Source organism: Aspergillus karnatakaensis, assembly GCF_047715665.1.
Source record: "Aspergillus karnatakaensis strain CBS 102800 unplaced genomic scaffold BJY04scaffold_1, whole genome shotgun sequence".
Taxonomy (NCBI): domain Eukaryota; kingdom Fungi; phylum Ascomycota; class Eurotiomycetes; order Eurotiales; family Aspergillaceae; genus Aspergillus; species Aspergillus karnatakaensis.
The window spans coordinates 1,218,482-1,235,905 of NW_027395713.1; the positions used below are offsets into that span (position 1 = coordinate 1,218,482).

The 17,424-nt window shown below is 50.9% G+C and overlaps 7 protein-coding genes across 7 annotated transcripts; 2 read left to right on the plus strand and 5 right to left on the minus strand.

Annotated features, from left to right (window-relative positions):
• Positions 1 to 73: 73 nt before the first annotated feature.
• BJY04DRAFT_212727 (uncharacterized protein) lies at positions 74 to 1,804 on the plus strand (the record flags this gene model as incomplete). The annotated part of the gene is made up of 3 exons (XM_073714673.1): positions 74 to 138; positions 212 to 224; positions 278 to 1,804. 3 exons carry the CDS (start codon positions 74 to 76, stop codon positions 1,802 to 1,804), a joined length of 1,605 nt encoding a protein of 534 aa, XP_073577513.1.
• Positions 1,805 to 2,136: 332 nt separating this feature from the next.
• BJY04DRAFT_212728 (uncharacterized protein) lies at positions 2,137 to 4,332 on the minus strand (the record flags this gene model as incomplete). The annotated part of the gene is made up of 1 exon (XM_073714674.1): positions 2,137 to 4,332. The coding sequence occupies one exon, from the start codon at positions 4,330 to 4,332 to the stop codon at positions 2,137 to 2,139; it is 2,196 nt and encodes a 731-aa protein (XP_073577514.1).
• Positions 4,333 to 5,093: 761 nt separating this feature from the next.
• Positions 5,094 to 5,999, plus strand: BJY04DRAFT_176440 (ACT domain-containing protein). The gene has a single exon (XM_073709479.1). The coding sequence runs from the start codon at positions 5,203 to 5,205 to the stop codon at positions 5,662 to 5,664; it is 462 nt and encodes a 153-aa protein (XP_073577515.1). The 5' UTR covers positions 5,094 to 5,202; the 3' UTR covers positions 5,665 to 5,999.
• BJY04DRAFT_5935 (uncharacterized protein) lies at positions 5,724 to 6,610 on the minus strand. The gene has a single exon (XM_073720699.1). The coding sequence runs from the start codon at positions 6,459 to 6,461 to the stop codon at positions 5,784 to 5,786; it is 678 nt and encodes a 225-aa protein (XP_073577516.1). The 5' UTR covers positions 6,462 to 6,610; the 3' UTR covers positions 5,724 to 5,783.
• Positions 6,611 to 7,420: 810 nt separating this feature from the next.
• Positions 7,421 to 10,138, minus strand: BJY04DRAFT_5948 (uncharacterized protein). The gene is made up of 3 exons (XM_073720700.1): positions 9,870 to 10,138; positions 9,698 to 9,810; positions 7,421 to 9,608 (listed from the first exon to the last, which is right to left on the minus strand). Exons 1-3 carry the CDS (start codon positions 9,965 to 9,967, stop codon positions 7,531 to 7,533), a joined length of 2,289 nt encoding a protein of 762 aa, XP_073577517.1. The 5' UTR covers positions 9,968 to 10,138; the 3' UTR covers positions 7,421 to 7,530.
• Positions 10,139 to 10,619: 481 nt separating this feature from the next.
• Positions 10,620 to 14,334, minus strand: BJY04DRAFT_225576 (NPA1/URB1 family protein). The gene is made up of 5 exons (XM_073718236.1): positions 14,155 to 14,334; positions 12,322 to 14,100; positions 11,474 to 12,273; positions 11,095 to 11,421; positions 10,620 to 11,045 (listed from the first exon to the last, which is right to left on the minus strand). The coding sequence occupies exons 1-5, from the start codon at positions 14,300 to 14,302 to the stop codon at positions 10,728 to 10,730; spliced, it is 3,372 nt and encodes a 1,123-aa protein (XP_073577518.1). The 5' UTR covers positions 14,303 to 14,334; the 3' UTR covers positions 10,620 to 10,727.
• A 154-nt stretch (positions 14,335 to 14,488) lies between these two features.
• On the minus strand, positions 14,489 to 15,372 carry BJY04DRAFT_176447 (putative SNF2 family helicase). The gene has a single exon (XM_073709480.1). It carries the CDS (start codon positions 14,952 to 14,954, stop codon positions 14,589 to 14,591), a length of 366 nt encoding a protein of 121 aa, XP_073577519.1. The 5' UTR covers positions 14,955 to 15,372; the 3' UTR covers positions 14,489 to 14,588.
• Positions 15,373 to 17,424: the final 2,052 nt, after the last annotated feature.

Sequence of the window (17,424 nt, forward strand, 5' to 3'; positions counted from 1 at the left end):
CAGCCCCCCCTGCAGCCCCTTGCATACCCCGTACATTCCTCAACTCCTTGCATGAGCCATGAGCAAATCCAACATGGAGTTAGATTCCGATGACTACACTGCTGTCCCTTTGACACTCCTTGACGCCACCGTGGGAAAGTGAGTACTCTTCTCCAGCAGAGGGGAGACTGCATATCAATGCCTCGTGCTAACCTCATTCTGTCTCCTGAAGCGCTGAGATAGTTGTATGTTTCACCCATATCCTTGTCAGTATGCGACAGACCACTAACGTAGCTAGGCCCGTGCAAGCTTGACCTTGAACAAACCCCTCTCTTTTGAGAAATTACGAGAATCATGGTACAGGACACTCGCCGCACGGCCGATCATGCAGGCGCGTGTGCGTCGGTCTGCCACTGCTCCTTCCGGGTTGGAATACCATGTTCTTACCCCCAAGGGCATGCGAAAGTACCTTGAAAGACAGCAAGACCAGTCCACGACAGACCACTTAAGAGACTTCTTCTGCCTCGATGAGTCGCATCGATCGATTGCAGACTACTGCCCGGGTCTTGGAATCGGAACCGAATCTGCTCAGACTAGCGAGAAAAGGGGTATCTTCGTCTCAGACAATGCAGACGAGCAAGACCAAGAACGCTGCACGGCATATAACGGTATTAAAAGCCTCCAAGAGCTTCTGACGAGCGATCGACCAATCGCTACCATTCAAGTAACGAGGTTCAGCGACGCAACGCTCATCTCCATCTCTGTGAGCCATATTATTGGTGATCTCTTCACGATCAAAGCACTCTTCAAGAGCTGGGAAACTGCTCTCCATGGAGACATAGTTGAGCCATTCGATTCAGCAGAACTCGGAGTCGATCCGTTCGCGAATTATGGACCGGGTGGGCTATATGCTGACACTATTGTCCCTGGTGAAGAACTCCCATCCGGATGGCGTGTGTATGGCGGTCTTGACAAAGCACGGCTTATTTCTCGTGTGCTATGGGACCAGAAGGTTACAAGGCCTGAGAAGACGATCTCACAGAAATACATCTACATCCCCGAGGAGGAAGTCCGCGGTCTTCTCGAGGACGCAAGAGCAGATCTTGCAAAGATCTACCCAGATGAAACGTCACGACCAACCCTAAGTCGCTCGAATGTCATCTACGCGTGGATTCTAAAACACACACATGCCCATCTTTCCCCGTCGAAAAGCCACAAGAGCACACCAGTTGCAATCGCAAATGCCCGTGGCAGACCACCGACGGGCCTAACGCCGCGCTCCCCAGCTTCTTCATCCACTACCACAAAGGAAGACTTCCCTTCGCACGATTTCTACGGCGCGGCCCTCCTAACTGCCCTCCCCAGCCTCCCCATCCAAGCTATCCAAACCCTCCCCCTCGGCCAACTCTCCCTCTACGTCCGACAAGGCCTCACTGAAGCCACCTCGCCAGAAAACACCCGCAAATGGCTAAGCTTCAACCTCGCCAACAACCTCTACAAATCCCCGACGGGGAAATTCGCCTTCTGGTCCCCACCAGACCACTACTGGGTTGGACTGAGTGACTGGAGACTGATCAAGCTGCAGGAGGTGGATTTCAGTCCGGCCTTCAGTACGGACGGTGCCGGTGGGACGGTCTCTGTCACCGGGTTCAACTCGCACATGGTGATGAGTGGGAGTCAACGGAATCGGTGGGTTTGTCTTGGGGAGGCCGGGGGCGGGGTGTGGATTCTTGGGATTACGGGGGAGAGCGAGTGGAGGGATCAGAGGGGGTGGGGGAGGTATCCCCGGTTGACGAGGCGGAAGAAGAGGGCGAGTAAGCTTTGAATAGTTGACTAGATACTGAATTGGCGTATGTGCATTATTGAAGAGGTATGTAAAGATGGATGGGTGGAGTATCTCTAGCTGGAGTTCATATACACATGCTTACACGGCAACTACCACTGACATTCGCTCTTTCCTTGTTAAGTAGAGACTCGATACAGAAGGAACGTTTGATTGCTGGAGCCCGTTGCTCCTTCCTCTTGAATCTATCTATACTCTCGTCGTACCTTCCTATCACGCTTGTATTGTAAATTTGAATGGCTGGCTAGATCGAGATAAGGTTGTATAACTGCAAACTTCTATTAAAAAAAACAACAACAAATGTGCACAATACATCAAACGTACAATCTGTCTCTCTGCGCAACTCGACCCCCTCCCACCAAGCTTATCCTCCCAACCTCCCTCTCACCCCACACATCCCCAACCAACCCTGGCAACCTACCTAACTTCTCATTCCGATGGAACTCCGCCCCATGGCTCATCAGCCCAGCCCCATCTCCATCTCCATCTCCACCATTAATCTCACGCGCATAGTCCGCTCCAAACCGGAGAAAGCTATACCCGTCCAACGTCTCCGTCCATCTCAGCCGAAACCCATACGCCAGCCCAAGACTCACGCAGCCAACCGCCCAGATGGCGAACAGGACTGTGGGGAGTGAGTCGGGCACGGTACCTGGGACGAGAATCTTGCCCGGCCGCGAGGCAGTGAGGGTGTCAAAGGTTCTGATGTGCGTTTTTGTTTGCTCGGTCTGAACGAACGACTCGCAGCCGTTGTACATGAGCTTGAGGGCGTCGATGGCATAGGCGCGCATGAGCGAGATCCGGAGGTACTCGGCTTGGAAGTAATAAGGGTATGCTTCGCTGGTGTTGACGAGCGCTGGCGGTGGAAAGTTGATCGAATCGAGGAGATTGGTGAATGCGGTCTTTCGGTGTTTGTGGAAGTGTGACCAGACAGTGCGGCCAAAGGGCAGTGCCCCATACTGATCCCCTAGACGGGGGTCTGCTTTTGCGGGAGGGACGCGGATGAAGTTCGAATAAGACAGGTCCTCTGGATTGATGGTCGCCGTGCCTGTTTCGGACCACGCCTGACATCGGGCTCCGATTGGGGAGGGTGCAAGTTCGAGAAAAGGTTGGTCGTATTCTAGCGTTTTTCCGTTCGCAACAAACTTCTGTAGTCCGTCCCAAGTGACGTTATGCTCGGGACTCTCCTGAACTCTCAGGAATGTTGTGTTGGGCGTGAATGACCCGTTGGCGTGCTGAATGACAGGCCATCCAAGGCCGGAGATTGGAGTTGTGATTGTGCTATTGAAAGTATAGTTGAGGTCGTTGCTGCTGTATGTCCGTGCTCGAATCTGCCACATGGCGAATTCCAAGATATCCGGTTCAGTCTGTCGTTCTTTTGTGTAGTCTGTGTCGTAGGTCGCCCCAAGCTCCACATACGCAAACAGGTTCGCAGTGGTGGTATTATACACCGTGACTCCTGCAATTGATGGCGGTCCCGTTCCCATGTTGACTGAGTCGGGAAATGTCCAGTTGTTGACAGACAGAGAGCTTCTCTTTGGCAGGATGGTAAACTGAGTTGCATACCGGACTACCGAACAGTTGTATGACAATCGAACCCCCCATGCGCTTCCGCTACTGGGATATGTCGCTTGCGGTATCAGGAACAAGTCTGGGACATCCTGCACGGCTGACATAGAGTTGGGAATGTCTTTCAGATAATCATAATTGCAACGGTCAAGACCCTTTGGCGTATAAGCAACTCCAGCTCCCGGAAGTCTTATTGACGATCCGCCGTTGAGTCGCCAACGCCCCCAAGCCTCCTGGGCTGACGAGAAAGTATTTCTGCTGTTGAATGTTTCCGAGGAGTAACCAATCATCAGAGGCGACTGTGAGGGGTCCTTCACGAAGCCATCGCACAATTCAAGACTCAAACCGGACAATGGCAGTGCAAGAGTCACCATGAGACTGAGCAAGCTGAGAAGCCACCAAAGACGAGGTGCAGGAAGCAGCTTTCTCTTCCGCAGAAGTATTCCAAGACACTTGATCCATCCACCAGGCCCTGACCACGAATGGCAACTATGCATAAGCAAGGCCATGGCATTTTTGGCGTGCCATTGGCGGTCTTGGAGCATCGCAGCCTCAATTCCTGATAGCCCATATTTGGAGATACCGAGGCCGAAAACGCCAATGATGAACCACGAATAGTACACGCACAGAGCATTTCGATGGCCATATGAGTTGGTATCGGGGTTTGGGACTCGATAAAAATTACACAGGACAATGAAGTAGGCTGTTATGAGAGGCGGAACCAAGATGAGAAGAATGGCCCTGCCGATGAATCTCTGCAAAGGAAACCCACGTATTGGGTTAGCGGTGCTCGACGTGCTAAGGACGTAGGTGTTGATGCTCCGCTTGCTGCCGGTGGCGGACGTGATGCCGCTCTGATCCAGTGAAGGTGCAAGGGTAATTGAGTCCGACCCAATGCTCTGATGTGAGCCGGAGTACTCTGATGACAGGGCCAAAGACATGACTAGGTGTATGATTGCTGCAATTTCTGGGCACGGTCCAAGGTGGCGAAAATCTCGAACTATATAACCCATGACGAGATGATCAAGAAGGGCAGCCTCGTCCAGGTAGGTCCGCGCTGACTGTGCGTTCGTGAGCCTCGCAGCGAAGATTCATGGGCAATCGCTGCAGAATGTATGAAGTCACCTCCACGCGGTTGTAAAAATAGAGGGCAGTCTACCGGCATGTTCGTAGCCTTGTGCCACCCACCCCGCAGAAACAGCAGCTTCCCCCACCTGGGACAATCCCCCGAGAGACTCAGGGGGAGTGAGCTGCAGGTCGGCTCGATCGCATGGCGTCCACGCGCTTCTATTTCTGGATGAGGTAGATGGTATTACGCGTCTGCCTAGGCAAGAGGCTGAATTGGATGGAATGTGAGTTGGTAGCTTTTCCAGGAACGTCCCTGTGATCGTCTCTCTCCGCTGGGGCCAGTACAACTGACAAAGTAAGCCTTCTCATCTTGCTGAGCAATCGCTAAGCCAAGGCAGGACAATGACGTCTCCCTAACATAGAAGGTGCAATGGATAGCCTGGCTTCGGCCTTATTCTTCGGTGGTACTGTTGCGTCGAGCCTCGCATCTCGGACCTTGGAATCTTGCCGACTAGCAATGTGTGTTGTTCATCTGCACGGAGGCATGAATAGAGTAGTGTGAAGAGCTCGGGGTCGGATGGATGGTGGTGGTCGCGAAGGATTAGCTTAGCGGAAGACGTTCCAAAGGATTGTTCGGTTCTCTTCCGATTGCCCCAATTAGGCTGCCTGCCGATCCACCGATGGAACTATAAGTACCGTAGACATCCCCAGCGTCTTTCCCCTACACTTCTCAAAGTCTCAAGATGTCTCCTCCACCAACAGGCGAAACCTCCCTCCCAACCCTCCTCTCCACCCTCCATCCAATCCTGCACTCCGAAACATACATCTTCCTCACCCTCCCATCTCCAACACAACAAACCCTCGAGTCTCTCTCTCCTGAAATGATATTGAAAGAATCTGAAGGAACAACAATCATCACAACCCCGTCTCTCGCCCTTTCCGCCGGATTAACCGAGTCCGACTATATCTTCCCCTGCAAGAAGATCTCACTGAAGGTGCATTCTTCCCTAGAAGCCGTCGGGTTGATTGCGACCATTAGCAATGCCCTTGCGGAGAAGAAAGTCAGCTCGAATGTCGTTAGTGGGTTCTTCCATGATCATGTTTTTGTCCCCGTGGGGAAGGAGGGGGTTGCAATGGGGGTCTTGGAGAGCGTGATGGAGAAGGCTAAACGAGAGCTGGAACAAGAAGGGAAGCAAAGCGCATGAATTCCATTTTACTGTGTATCTTTTGTAGTTCGGTCTTGGAGACAGTCTCTGCAAATCAGAAATACAAAGCGTGAGCACAGGTGGTCAAATCAAGTGAGCAGTGTCAGATCTAATCAAATTCACGTTAGCCGTAGTATCCTCCGTGGAACAGAACGCAGGTTGCTTGCTGGGTTAAGAGAACCGTCGGTGGCCGCTGTCTGACTTGGGAGAGCCCGCAGGGAGACTTCGGTAGCGCTCAGTGTGGTCGGCGATGGCAATGGGTGCTGATGCTCTTCGATACCTGCCCCTTCTGACGCAATTGTTACTTCTGCCAGGGTAGTGGCGTGCCTGTGGTGTGGGTTCTCGAGAGCCAGAATAGGCTCATGCAACCCAAGCTCTGCGTACGTAAGATGATAATCCTGTTCACTCCTATATTCAGTCACCTGGGAATCATGCTGTTGGACGTCCTCGTTCGTATTTTCCTTGTTATCGTCCGGTGTTATATACCAGGAGGGGTCAACAAAGCATGGCAGGTCGATTTCCATGAACATGCTGGACTCTGGCCCTGGGTCCTCGAAGATTTCAAAAGGATCGGTTTGCGGGACAGAGTCATCATGCGTAAACGATGAGCCGCATGGTAAGCTAGGCAAGGATGCTGGTGGTTCGAATGAGACAGGTGGAGGAACAGGGGGGAGAAGAAAATGGTGAAGCGGTGGAGGATGAGGACGGGGTTCATCGATGTTTTGTGGTCGCCCTTCAGCACCAGCATCCATATCAACATCCGTGTCTGCAACCTTGTCTTCTCCGGCGAAATCCATGAAAGTCTGACCCGGAGGTCTCTCCTCAGGATCACTCCCAGCCGTCCCCAGATTTGTCTTCCTCTGCACGGCCGAAAAAGATAATGAAGTCCTAACTCTCTTCCTAGGGGGAAGTCTTAGGTACCCCCTTTCGTAGTTCTCTTTTCGGTCCCTGATCTCTGGGGAGCGGCCGCCAGTGATCCCAGAAGCATCCAGCTTGGGCCGTTTAGGTGGAGCCCAGAGTGGAGGAAGAAGTCCCGGCTCGGTATCTCTGTTGCTGAGGTCAAAACTCCTCGAATACCGCTTTCCCCTCTGCAAATTCGACCGTGGTGTGTCTGAGGTTGGTGAGATTGAATCGATGCCTAGGCAGAGCTGGAGGTCAATTTCATCCATCATGTTGTGGGACGCTGTGGGAGTGAGACACTGTTAGCTTGCTTGGAGTAGGAGGGAGGAGACTCTAACTGGGATCTGTTGAGTGGTTGTGTGATGAGCTTCTTGCGAAAGAGAAATCGTTGCAAGGTGAGAGAGACAGATGTAAGCGCAATGCAACAGCACAAAACGCACCAACAGCCCGAGTTATTGAACTTGCCTTGCGAAACTGCAACAAGATTTGCAGTCTCAACTGACAGGCCTGCTGATACTGGCAGCGGTCAGCAGTTGGTGGAAGGAATAAAGAGGGGGCAGAGATGAAGGGAAATGGAGATGTTGACTTTCAAGTTGAGGGATTTCATTCATTACCACAACAACAAATCGCTCACGGCCCCAGACCTTGGACACCCCTGTAAGCAGCTTACGGATCACTACACTTCTGGGCGGAATGACTTTCCAGGCCTAGATAAGGACCAGCATTGGATTAGATCGGGTACATGATCTGAGATATGGACAATCGCTAGTACTCTCACACACAAGCTCGCTCCCAAACGTCAAGGTAGTGACTGGTTAGACATAAAGAATCCCGTCAATCAAGCTGGAGATAAGAGATATACGGTTTGGGACTTGTTGGCTCCAAATAGCACAATGGGGTCGACCTCGGCAAGTAACAAACTACTCCGCGAGCATGTCATGGCCTCACCCCTACTAAGCGACCTGCTCATCTAAACTGCCTAGGTCCTACCATACCCCCCCTAGCATCGCCTCCAACCTGTCCAAACATGTCAAGTAGGTGTCTAGAAGACGGAGGAGGTCCTTGAAGACCGGGGTTTCCATCAAAAGGGCCCATCATGTTGTCTCCATTAGGCGGCATGGGTGGGAAATTTCCAGGTGGGGGTCCATTCATATATCCGGGAGGCCCCATCATTCCAGGCGGAGGAGGGCCACGGGGAAATGGCTGGCGATCATTGAGTGGCAAATTTCCATGCATCGGCATGGGGTTGGGCATATAGCTCGGATTCACGCCCCTGTTTGGTGTAGGAATTCCTGGAGGAGGAGCCAAAGGTGTAGGTGGCCCAGCTTGCTGTGGCTGCGGTTGCGGCTGCGGCGGTAGATGCCAGCCAGGAGGCGGCATATGCTCAAACCCAGGGGGACGCTGGATACCCATCCCAGGCGGCGCTTGACCCTGGGGTATGCGGCTCCCACCAGGTGTGATTGGGACCTGGCCACCCTGTGGAAAGGGAACGTCATCAAAGTAACCCATTGGGGGTCCGTTGGCCGGTCGTCGTCGAAGCTGATCGACATCCGGTCGCTGCATGGCGGCAATTGCCGGGTCATCCAGGAAGCCCGGTCCCTTCATAGCAGGCCCGATTCCAGGCGGATGAGGCATAGTGTCAGGCATATTCATCAGCCCATGAACTGGACCGGCATTGTGGGGCTGACTTTGAGGGCCTTGGCCTTGACCAGGGCTCACTCTGACCTGCTGCATCAGACGGAGCAAGTTCTCGCGGTCTCGGGTTTGAGATTCCTGACTGTACAAGTTCTCTTTGTAAGGGGCATCTGTAGCTCGGATAGGGGGGTCTTGAATATGCATCGGCTCTGTCCGTTGGCTGCGTTCCCGCGGAGGAGAAGAAATCGGGCTTCGAGTCTGCTCCGCATGAACAAGAGGGGGCTGCTGGCTGCTCTGGGCGAGAAGCTGGATCGGATCATTATGAGGCGTTGAATTGCGCGATTTGCCTCCCCCGAGCATCTGTAGAATACGCTGAAAGCCTTCTTGATCGGCAGACGGGTTCATGGAAGGCGGGGGGGACTTAGCGCTTATGGGTGATTCGGGCTCTTTCGCAGGACTGCCTAAGGGTGGGCTGAACAGGCCCGCGAAGCGAGAAGATTTGCCTGGTTTGCCCAGAACTGGTTCCTTCTTCGCTACAGGCTCGGCGGGCAGAGGAGACTCCGGAGCTGGCTTCGGTTCACCGCCCAACAAGCCGAAGAAGCGCTCCATTGCCGAGTCGTGCAAAGGGACACCACCGGGGCTGAAAATCTCTCCGTCCGTAGGTCTGGTGTCAAAAGTCTGCTGCGCAGGTTCGGGGGTCGGTTCAATAGGAGAGTCTCTCCTATCGTCAGGGGGGGCTTGGGATGATCCCGCCTTCATCTTCTCCTTCCACCGCTCAAAGTCTTCTTGGGTATGAACTCGTCTGGATTCGTCGCGGTCTGTTGCATCCAGCCATTCGGGCTCTTGTTCCATTTTGGCCCCTCGAGTCCAGTCCCGATCCGTACCGTGTCTGTCACGGCGCCAATCTCGATTACGCAGTGATACCTTCTCTTCCTCGGTATCAGGTGCGTCTTGTGCAATTTCATCGCGGAACCAACTACCTTCGTGTCTACCACGTCCAGGTGGCACGTCCCGACGAGGTAAGAAACGACCATCTTTCTCGCCCACGGTGCGCTCAGACTTCGGGTCTCGAGTGTCTCGAGACTCACGGGGTTCCCACCTGTCGAATTCCCCATTGCGCCTTGGTTTTTTGTCCTGCTCTTCTTGACCCAAAGCACGACGGGGACGGCCGTTATTCCAGTCCTCCTTATCACCGCGCCTATTATTGAATGTCCCCATCTTGCCCTCGCGTCCGGCGAAGTCCCTATCTCCGGCATCACGGTCTTTGAAGAACTTGAAGCGGTCGTTTTTTGGGTCTTCTGGATCGCCTTGTTTGGCCGGTGACCGTTCCGTAGCGTCGATGGAGCCTTTACCGGATATGCGGGATGCAGAAGCGAAAGCAGTTTTCGGAGGTCCTAGTACGATATCCTCTGCCTTGTGTTAGAGTCTGCTAGAGAAAGGTACCGCGTACTCGCGATATTTAAAGTAGAAAATAAGCATCCTATATGCAGTGTCTTACCAGAATTCGAGTTGCGAGAAATGTGACGGGTCTCAAAAAGGCTCGGCCTGCGGCCAGATGTTTCGTTGTGGTTATTGCTAGACTTTCGTTGTGACGTAGGATCCGGAAGAGGTCTGTGTGAACAAAATAGGTCAACATCACAAATTCAAGGCTGAAAAATGAGGTCGCATACCCCATCCATTCTTCTGTCGGAGGCAGATTGGTTGGCCTCGTGACCAGTGGCGACGAGCGAAGCCATATCAGCTCATCAATTTCGTAGCGTCGCGCCATTACAATGGCAAAATGTGATGTGTTATTCGCAGCCGCTCAGGTTTTCATTGGTTCCGGTCGCTCAAAGGTCGAGTCGGTGCAGGATTGTTGCCCGGCCGCTGAGTCGGCTATGACTTGTGTCGAAAGAGAATAGGGAAGTGGAGTGAAGCCCGGGGAGTTGAAATTTATGTAAGAATTGAATGAGGCAGTGCGGGGAAGAAAGGTAGAACAATTGTCTGACAAAGGTCCAGCGTTGCTGGCCGATCGATCGGTGTCGGTCGAGTTGGGGATGAAGTGCGGACGAGGAGGGGCAGAAGAGTGCCGAGTCGGCTGTGAACGAGAGAAGTCGAGGTATTTTTTGGGTCAAAACGTGATTGAGGATATTTCAGAGGTCGAATGAGGTGGTATAACGCGTTGGAGCTTAAAGACAAGGGAATTGGGATGGGATGAAAGGAGTGGTAAAGGGAGGTGAAGCAATGGGGAAAGGTTGTCGAAGTCTGAAGTTTCGCACTTCCCGAAAAGGAAAGGAAACGGCCAACAACACATTCTGCAGTGGCTGGTCCACGTAGTTGAGCCAGCAACGAAAAGAGATTCTCTAGGATAGTCACTCTTGTAACTACAAGCTCGGAGCTATTACGTGAATCTACAAGTTAGAGTTGGAGTGCACTTTGGGGATTAGCGAGGTTGCCACACACTATCCCTGCACGGCGGCCCTGTAATACTTGGCTATCAATTCTACTAGATGGGTATATTATTTCCAAAATAAACATCCTCACAGCCATTATACGGCGATGTGTTCAACTGTCCGTAGCGCAGCACCTCCACTCCACGTCGCGGCCCGGTCATGGTCCGCTGATTCATATAACGACTGCGCCATGGCTGCGAGCGTTGACACATCCTTGTCAGTGACCGCTGGCAGCTGGCTCTGTATCCAGCTGATAATTCCAGCCCTTGTAATTAGTGTTGTGGCTCCATGAACCTGAACCGATCGATACACCAAATGCACAATCTTCTTCTTCGCTGAAAAGCCAGCACTCGGCGACTCGTAGAACGCCAAAACTCTTTCAAAAACATTGGCTCGGCGGTAGATCTCCATATCCTGTTTGACTATTAGAGACGAACAATTCACGCGCGAGTATGCAGCTTACCTGTTCTGTGCGGAGACCAGCGATGAGCAGATCCAACAGCCAGCCAATTTCTTCAAAATAGCCGTCATCCAACTCCGGCTCGTGCAGCAAAATCTTATCGATCCAATAAGACGGAACCTTCTCGACGTCCCATGTAGGAGCTTTCTGAAGAAACTTGTTCACCTTGCCGTAGAGTTTGTGCATGGGATTGAGAAGGACCGAAAGGCACCTTGAGGCACACTCTCCGACTATCCATGGTACAGGCGATTCGATTCCATGCTGTTTGACCGTCTCGAGAAGCTCTCCAGTAAGGGTAAAGGCCGTCCGCCACTCAGATAACTTGGACTCCTAGCTCAGATATTAGCTTGTTTCCGAGAACCAGATCACAAGAAGAAATTACCTTGAGCTTCATCATAAATTTTGAAATTTGCGGATACGCTTGTCGTCGGACTTCTTCATGTTCCGAGCAAACGCAAAGCAAAAGCTCTGCGATCCGCCCTTGCTCCAAAGACATCTCCAATTCCTTCTGCTCCCACCGGTGCAGTTCATTATGAGTCGTGCCTTCCACGGGTAGAGGACCAAACATGCCTTCAAGATCCACGTCTTGTCTTGCTTTCGCAGAAACCGGAGATTCTTGCTTCGGTGAATCAGTGACGGGTTTGGCAACCTGTTGATCGACATCTTCACTATGTTTCAGTGCCTTCTTGAGCCGTGATTTGAGCTTCTTGTCCTTGTCAGCTGTGGCGTTGACTAAAGCATCACGGGCGGCTTTCAGTCCTGCAAGATCCTCGCCTACTGAATGAAGCTTGGCAAGCAAATTAGCAACAAATTGACCCACTGCCTTCTCGGCACTCGCATTTCCAGCCCGAAAAACAAAGGGCCATTGTTCAATGACAGCGGCGGCCAGAGGGCTCAGTGACTCTGTCGAGTCGACCAAGGAACCGAGCAGATCATAGTAATGAACAGGCTTCTTAGCTATACGACAGGCACAGTTGTCAAAGAATCCCAGTTGATGCTGGAACGTTTCGGGTTCTGAGGAGTCAAAGCTGGATACGAGAGCAGAGAAAGATGCAGGCAAGATGACAGAATGCTCTGTAAGAACATTCTTGAGTAGTTGGTCAATCTCCCCCAAAGTTTCTCTGGAGGACGCAGTAATCAAGACTTTCAAGGTTGAGGTAAAGGCTGAAAGTTTCATAGATCCTAGGTTCACGTTAGAGCAGATAAAAAAAGATCGAGAGGTTTATTTACCAGGTTGTTGCCACCAACGCAAGGACGCCGATTGCTGGGCAATCTTCAAGATATTTTGCAGCTGACTCAATAAGAGCTCTGAATCATCTGAGTCAAGCTTTTCTTCTTCCAGTTTCTTCAGAATTTCCACGAGAATGAGCGATACATCAAATCCCTCCTCAAACGCTGCATCAGGTATAACTTCGTAGAAACAAGCAAGCAGCTCCGAGACTGCATCCTGTTGCTGCAAATCGTCCTTGGATGTTTTCCGGAAAAGGTTTACAACATCTTTTACCAAAGGAGAGCGGTTGCAGAACTCGAAAACCAATTTGTCTGCAGCCTGGGTCCAGAGCGGCTGGCTAACACCATGGTCCGCACGGAAGATCTTAAGAACTGCGCGCAATTTGTTGAACGAAATGGTCAATATTCTCACAGCGAACAAGGTCACAATCTCCGCGTTCATATTGAAGCAGCGGGTAAGGACTTTTTGTGTCAGCGCGCGAGGAAGGACACTCTCAATAACTACCGAGACCGGGGGCGGCATAGCTGGTAGCTTATCTTTCCAACCAAGATTGGCAGGAACAGGCAGGCTAACTGTCGAGAAAAGCACAGTTGATTCAGCCATCCATGAAGGCGTAGGTTTGGGATCCGACACAAACATAGTCTTCTTAGCAAAATAGCCAGCAATAAGTTCGGGTGCGGCTCTGAAAATTGATAAAAGCAGGGTAATCTGAAGGCTATCCACATCCGGACGCAGGGTCTGAATCAGATAAGAGAGGGTACCATTTCGAACGGGTACAAATTCTCGATATTTGTCCACATATGCGGCAGAGTCAAGACCGAGGTCAATGGAGACCTCATCATCAGTAGGAAGCGACTCTGGATCAGAACCGTTGGGATACCAGCCCGTTTGAGGTAGAAGAACGCCGTGTTCCGTCTTCGTGCAGACAGTCATCAAGATCTTGTGTACCTCATCTGCAAGAGACACATCTGTTGTGTTTTGCTCTTCAGACTCGCGATCATAGCCGTACAAAGTGACAAGTCTCTCCAAGTTCCAGCGGCTGAAGAATTTTGTCTTGGTATTTCGAGGAAGTGAGCTATCTTGGATGATGTCCTTCTCAATGGCTCTGAGGATATCGATGATGATTTCCCGCGGATCCTTTCGAAGGTGTTCAAGAAAAGCTTTCATAACCTTTTGCTGCTCAATAATGTCCGTTTTATTGGAAACATGCTGGAACTTCAAATTCGCCAACACATAGCGCTGAGCATTCCTTCTAAGAGTAGATGCATTAGGATCCTCAGAGCTCTCTTCAAGCTGTGCTTTGTTCGGAGTCAAGAAAACATCGATACGTTTGAACGTAATGTATCGTGCAATATAAAGCTGGCGAGCAACAGCGCCGCCATCGAAACTGACAATCTCCGTCAAAAGTCGGAGACACGGAGAAATAAGATGCTCCTTGGATTTGTTCGCTGAGAGTCCACGGTTCAATAACCGCAATTGCTCCTTCTGCAGTAAATGCTTGCAGAGCGCAATCCCAAACTCCCGAAAGTCGAGATGACTCGAAACAGTCTTGATGAAAATAGCCAAGACAGAGGGGACAACAGTGAGTAGAGACTCGGTGTTACTGCTGTCGCCGAAGTTCCACGTTTGAATTAAATCCGGAAAGCAGATTGCTTCCTCGGCGGCCTGAGAGATTTGCGTGTCGCAATACGCCTTGAGAATGCGGAACTTTTTAGCTTTCTCGCCCTCATTGTCGGTCTGCCCTATTGAAGTGAGGAATTCCTTGAACTTTCTGATACCTACATTTCGAAATTAGCTTCTGTGCGCACCATTTTTTTAGCTGGAGATGTTACCCTGCTTGGACTCTACAGGGTTCTGTTGGAAAGTCAGCAGCGAGCGTAGCTGCGTGTGTGAGTTGATGGCATCCTCAGACTGCTGTAACTGCGGAGAATCCAGCTTTCTCCGCTTAGCAGAGTGAGGTCGATCATCGTGAGGAGACATATTATTTCTGGTGGATGAAAGGTTGATACAGTCTGCCAGACTATGGCTGGAATCATGATCGGCGGGAGCAAAAATCTACGAGTCTTGATTGGGAAGTTGTTCATGGCCGCTTTAAAGGAACAAAGATTTTCCATTGCCGTGGCTATCTCAGCATCCCGGGCAAGCAGTTTCCCGCTCCTGCAGCGAAGTAAATCAACCTATTTTCCCCCCAATATTTTGTCCTTTTCAAGCGCATTCTCATTAAATACAAAGAAAGCAAAAATCAATGCTTCTTCTGTAAACCCAATCAGGCGGTGCGTGAATGACTGTCTTTGCTGCTGAAAGCATTCTTCCATGCACCCCTGGTCCGGCGCGACTTCGACTTCAAAGTAAGTCGGCCTTGCTCATCCTTTGACACGTCTGCAAACAGCTTGAGGAGGTCAACCATGGTGTCCCTTTGCTGCAATTTATCTTCTCCCATTGTGTTATTGATCTCCTTTGTCTTTCGCTCTTGCAGATCGAGCATGTAAGCATCAACAGACCCTTGCACTACCATCTTCACGCATTCGACCCTCTCTGTTTGTCCGTGGCGAAGGAGACGACAGAACGCCTGGACCTGTATGGCCTCGTTCCACCAAAGATCAACCAGGATACATTTGTGAGCTTTTGTCATATCAATACCCGTGCCTCCGGCCTTGAGACTCACAATCAATACGGTTAGGTCGGAATCCGATTTAAACTCTTCAAGTATCTTATGGCGCTTGCGAACTGGAACTTTTCCGGTGATCTAAAGCTTGGTCAGAAAGGCCTTTTCGTTTTGTTAGTTTTGGTCTGGGTACTCACGCAATGATGTTTCCATTTCTCATCCTCGCACATCGATGACAGGATTCGAATGGTGTCCGTAAACTGGCTAAATAGAACGACCTTGGTCCTGTTGCTCTCCCCCTTCCAGCCCTTGATGATTTCCCTGATCTTGATCAATTTGGCGCCGGGCATATTGGCTCCACAAGCAAGAATCCAATCTCGATCATCTTCATCATCTTCCTCATCAGCAGCAGGGCCTGCAGAAGTTTTTCCTTCTATAAAATCAGCTCTAATCAATGAATTAAGATAAGGATTTCAATGACTTACCCTTTTTCTTCTTCTTGCCTGTTCCCATTTTCGTCTTCTTGCCTTTCCCCTTTTTCTGGGCTGGTGTGTGCTCATCAGGTACCGGCTGTTCCTCCGGCTCGGCCTGGTCTAAGCGAAGACGAGTTACCCCTACAATGGGAAGCGCGCACTTTCGACAGATTGGCCTGACTTCCTGGGACCGCTCAAGTCCCGGCTCTGTAGCTTCAAGTTCCTCAGCTTCACGAACCAGCTGACAATAGCAGTCTTCACAGTAGAGGTGTAGACATGACGCTACCACGGACTTTTCGGGCTCCTTTTCACACCGAGCACAAAAGGACCTAGCAAGTATCTCAAACCAATTATTTTCTTGATTGATCCTTGAACTCAATTCCCAGTACTTGTCGCTAAGCTCAGAATTGTGGTCAAAAATCTGGTTTTCGTCGGCTTCGTCTTCCTGCTCTGTTCGCCGTTGCTGGACGAGTGACGTGTAGTCCTTTTTGACCGTCTGAAGCCAACGTACAATATCAGCCGAGGAATTAAGAGCTCCAATACCTTCCTCTTGAAGGAGCCTTTTCAGGTCTTGCATCAAGGAGCCCGCACGCAAGAGAGGCTTGATGATGTGCTGCACAGTAAGAAGGTGGTCGCAGAACATCCGAAGTCGCAGGATCAAGGTGCGGCAACACCTGTTTTGGGCGAGAACAAAATCAGGCTGGTTTCCGGCATCTAAAATAGCGTAAGCTAGTGTTCTTGAAGAATCAACATGATCCAATACTAACCATTGATGTCCTGAATCGCTGAGTTCTGGATGGCTTCGTAGAGAATCCACTCGGCTTCTGAGAACATAACCTCGACTGTCTTTTCCTCAATATCCGGCAGCTGTAGGATAGGCTTTGTGAATAGTCGGCTCGCGTGTGTCCGTCGAATCATATAGGCTCTTGCCATGTTAAGAAGGCGTTTTTGACCATCGCCTTCACTGCAATAGTACGAGAGGAAGTGCGTGTAGTCGCTGTTCTGCACATCGGGCACCCCAATAAAGTCGAGCAAGGGGTAAAACTCTTCGTTTCCACTGTTGATTCCCAGTCAGCAAATGTGTTGGGCAATAACCTGGGGATTAAGTCGCGCTTAACTGACTTTATTATGGGCGTTCCCGTCACTACCCACTTGTGGCGAGCCGTGAGAGCTCGACAAGCAAGAGATACATTCGAGTTCCGGTTCTTGATTTCGTGGCCCTCTACAGATTCATGTTAGTACGTGCCAATTTACGGTCAACAAAACCGTGCTCACCATCAAGGATAATCCGTAGAAACTTGATTTGATGAAGGGGGCCAATCTTCTGATTAAATTCGCCTTGCCACTGCTCCCAAAGATCGTTCTCACTAGAGACCTCCCTTGGTGGTTTGAAGCACGGATATGAGCGTCGGACCTCATCGTAAGTTGTGATACTGGCAAATACGTTAGCAAGATCTTTGTTTTTCTTCCCTCGATGCCGCGGTACTCACATGACAGAACACTTCAATAAGGTCTTCACAACATTTAGACTCCTAATCCTCGCCTGGGCGTTGTATATAACGACTTCGCCGATGGTTGCTTCATCGCAGTGTTTTATGATCTCGTCCATCCAAGTCTCAACCAGGTGCGATTGCACTATAATCAGGGTAGTTCGAACGGGGTCATCTGGGTCTGACGGAGTCCCATCCACGATGTTTGCTGCACGAGGGCTACTTGTAAGTGATGGGCTCCCACTATGAGCTACAGAAACGTACCCAGAGACTGGAGTGTCTTTCCGAAACCCATAACATCGCACAGCATTCCACCTCGAGGCTCATCAGGTGAGTTTTCTCGGTCACGCTGGTCACATCAGTTTGCTTCCTTCTCCAAATTAAACCTGCTTACCATGAAAGCACAGCCCAGCACCTAGTATATCCGTCAGTGAATGCCTCAATAGGGCAGAAAGATCCTCCTACCTGATAGTGGTATAGATTACTTTTGAGGCCCTTCATCTTGAATCCGTTCTCAAGGCTGCCGTCCATAGT

Bases quoted from the DNA above. Each gene is read 5' to 3' on its own strand.
- BJY04DRAFT_176440 (XM_073709479.1), top strand. From the start codon at position 5,203: ATGTCTCCTCCACCAACAGGCGAAACCTCCCTCCCAACCCTCCTCTCC.
- BJY04DRAFT_225576 (XM_073718236.1), bottom strand. From the start codon at position 14,302: ATGTCTCCTCACGATGATCGACCTCACTCTGCTAAGCGGAGAAAGCTG. The intron at 14,101-14,154 runs GTAACATCTCCA...TTCGAAATGTAG, and splicing joins CCCTGTAGAGTCCAAGCAGG to GTATCAGAAAGTTCAAGGAA. The intron at 12,274-12,321 runs GTAAATAAACCT...ACGTGAACCTAG, and splicing joins GCGTTGGTGGCAACAACCTG to GATCTATGAAACTTTCAGCC.
- BJY04DRAFT_176447 (XM_073709480.1), bottom strand. From the start codon at position 14,954: ATGACAAAAGCTCACAAATGTATCCTGGTTGATCTTTGGTGGAACGAG.
- BJY04DRAFT_5948 (XM_073720700.1), bottom strand. From the start codon at position 9,967: ATGGCGCGACGCTACGAAATTGATGAGCTGATATGGCTTCGCTCGTCG. The intron at 9,811-9,869 runs GTATGCGACCTC...TTGTTCACACAG, and splicing joins CCGACAGAAGAATGGATGGG to ACCTCTTCCGGATCCTACGT. The intron at 9,609-9,697 runs GTAAGACACTGC...AACACAAGGCAG, and splicing joins TTCTCGCAACTCGAATTCTG to AGGATATCGTACTAGGACCT.
- BJY04DRAFT_5935 (XM_073720699.1), bottom strand. From the start codon at position 6,461: ATGGATTTCGCCGGAGAAGACAAGGTTGCAGACACGGATGTTGATATG.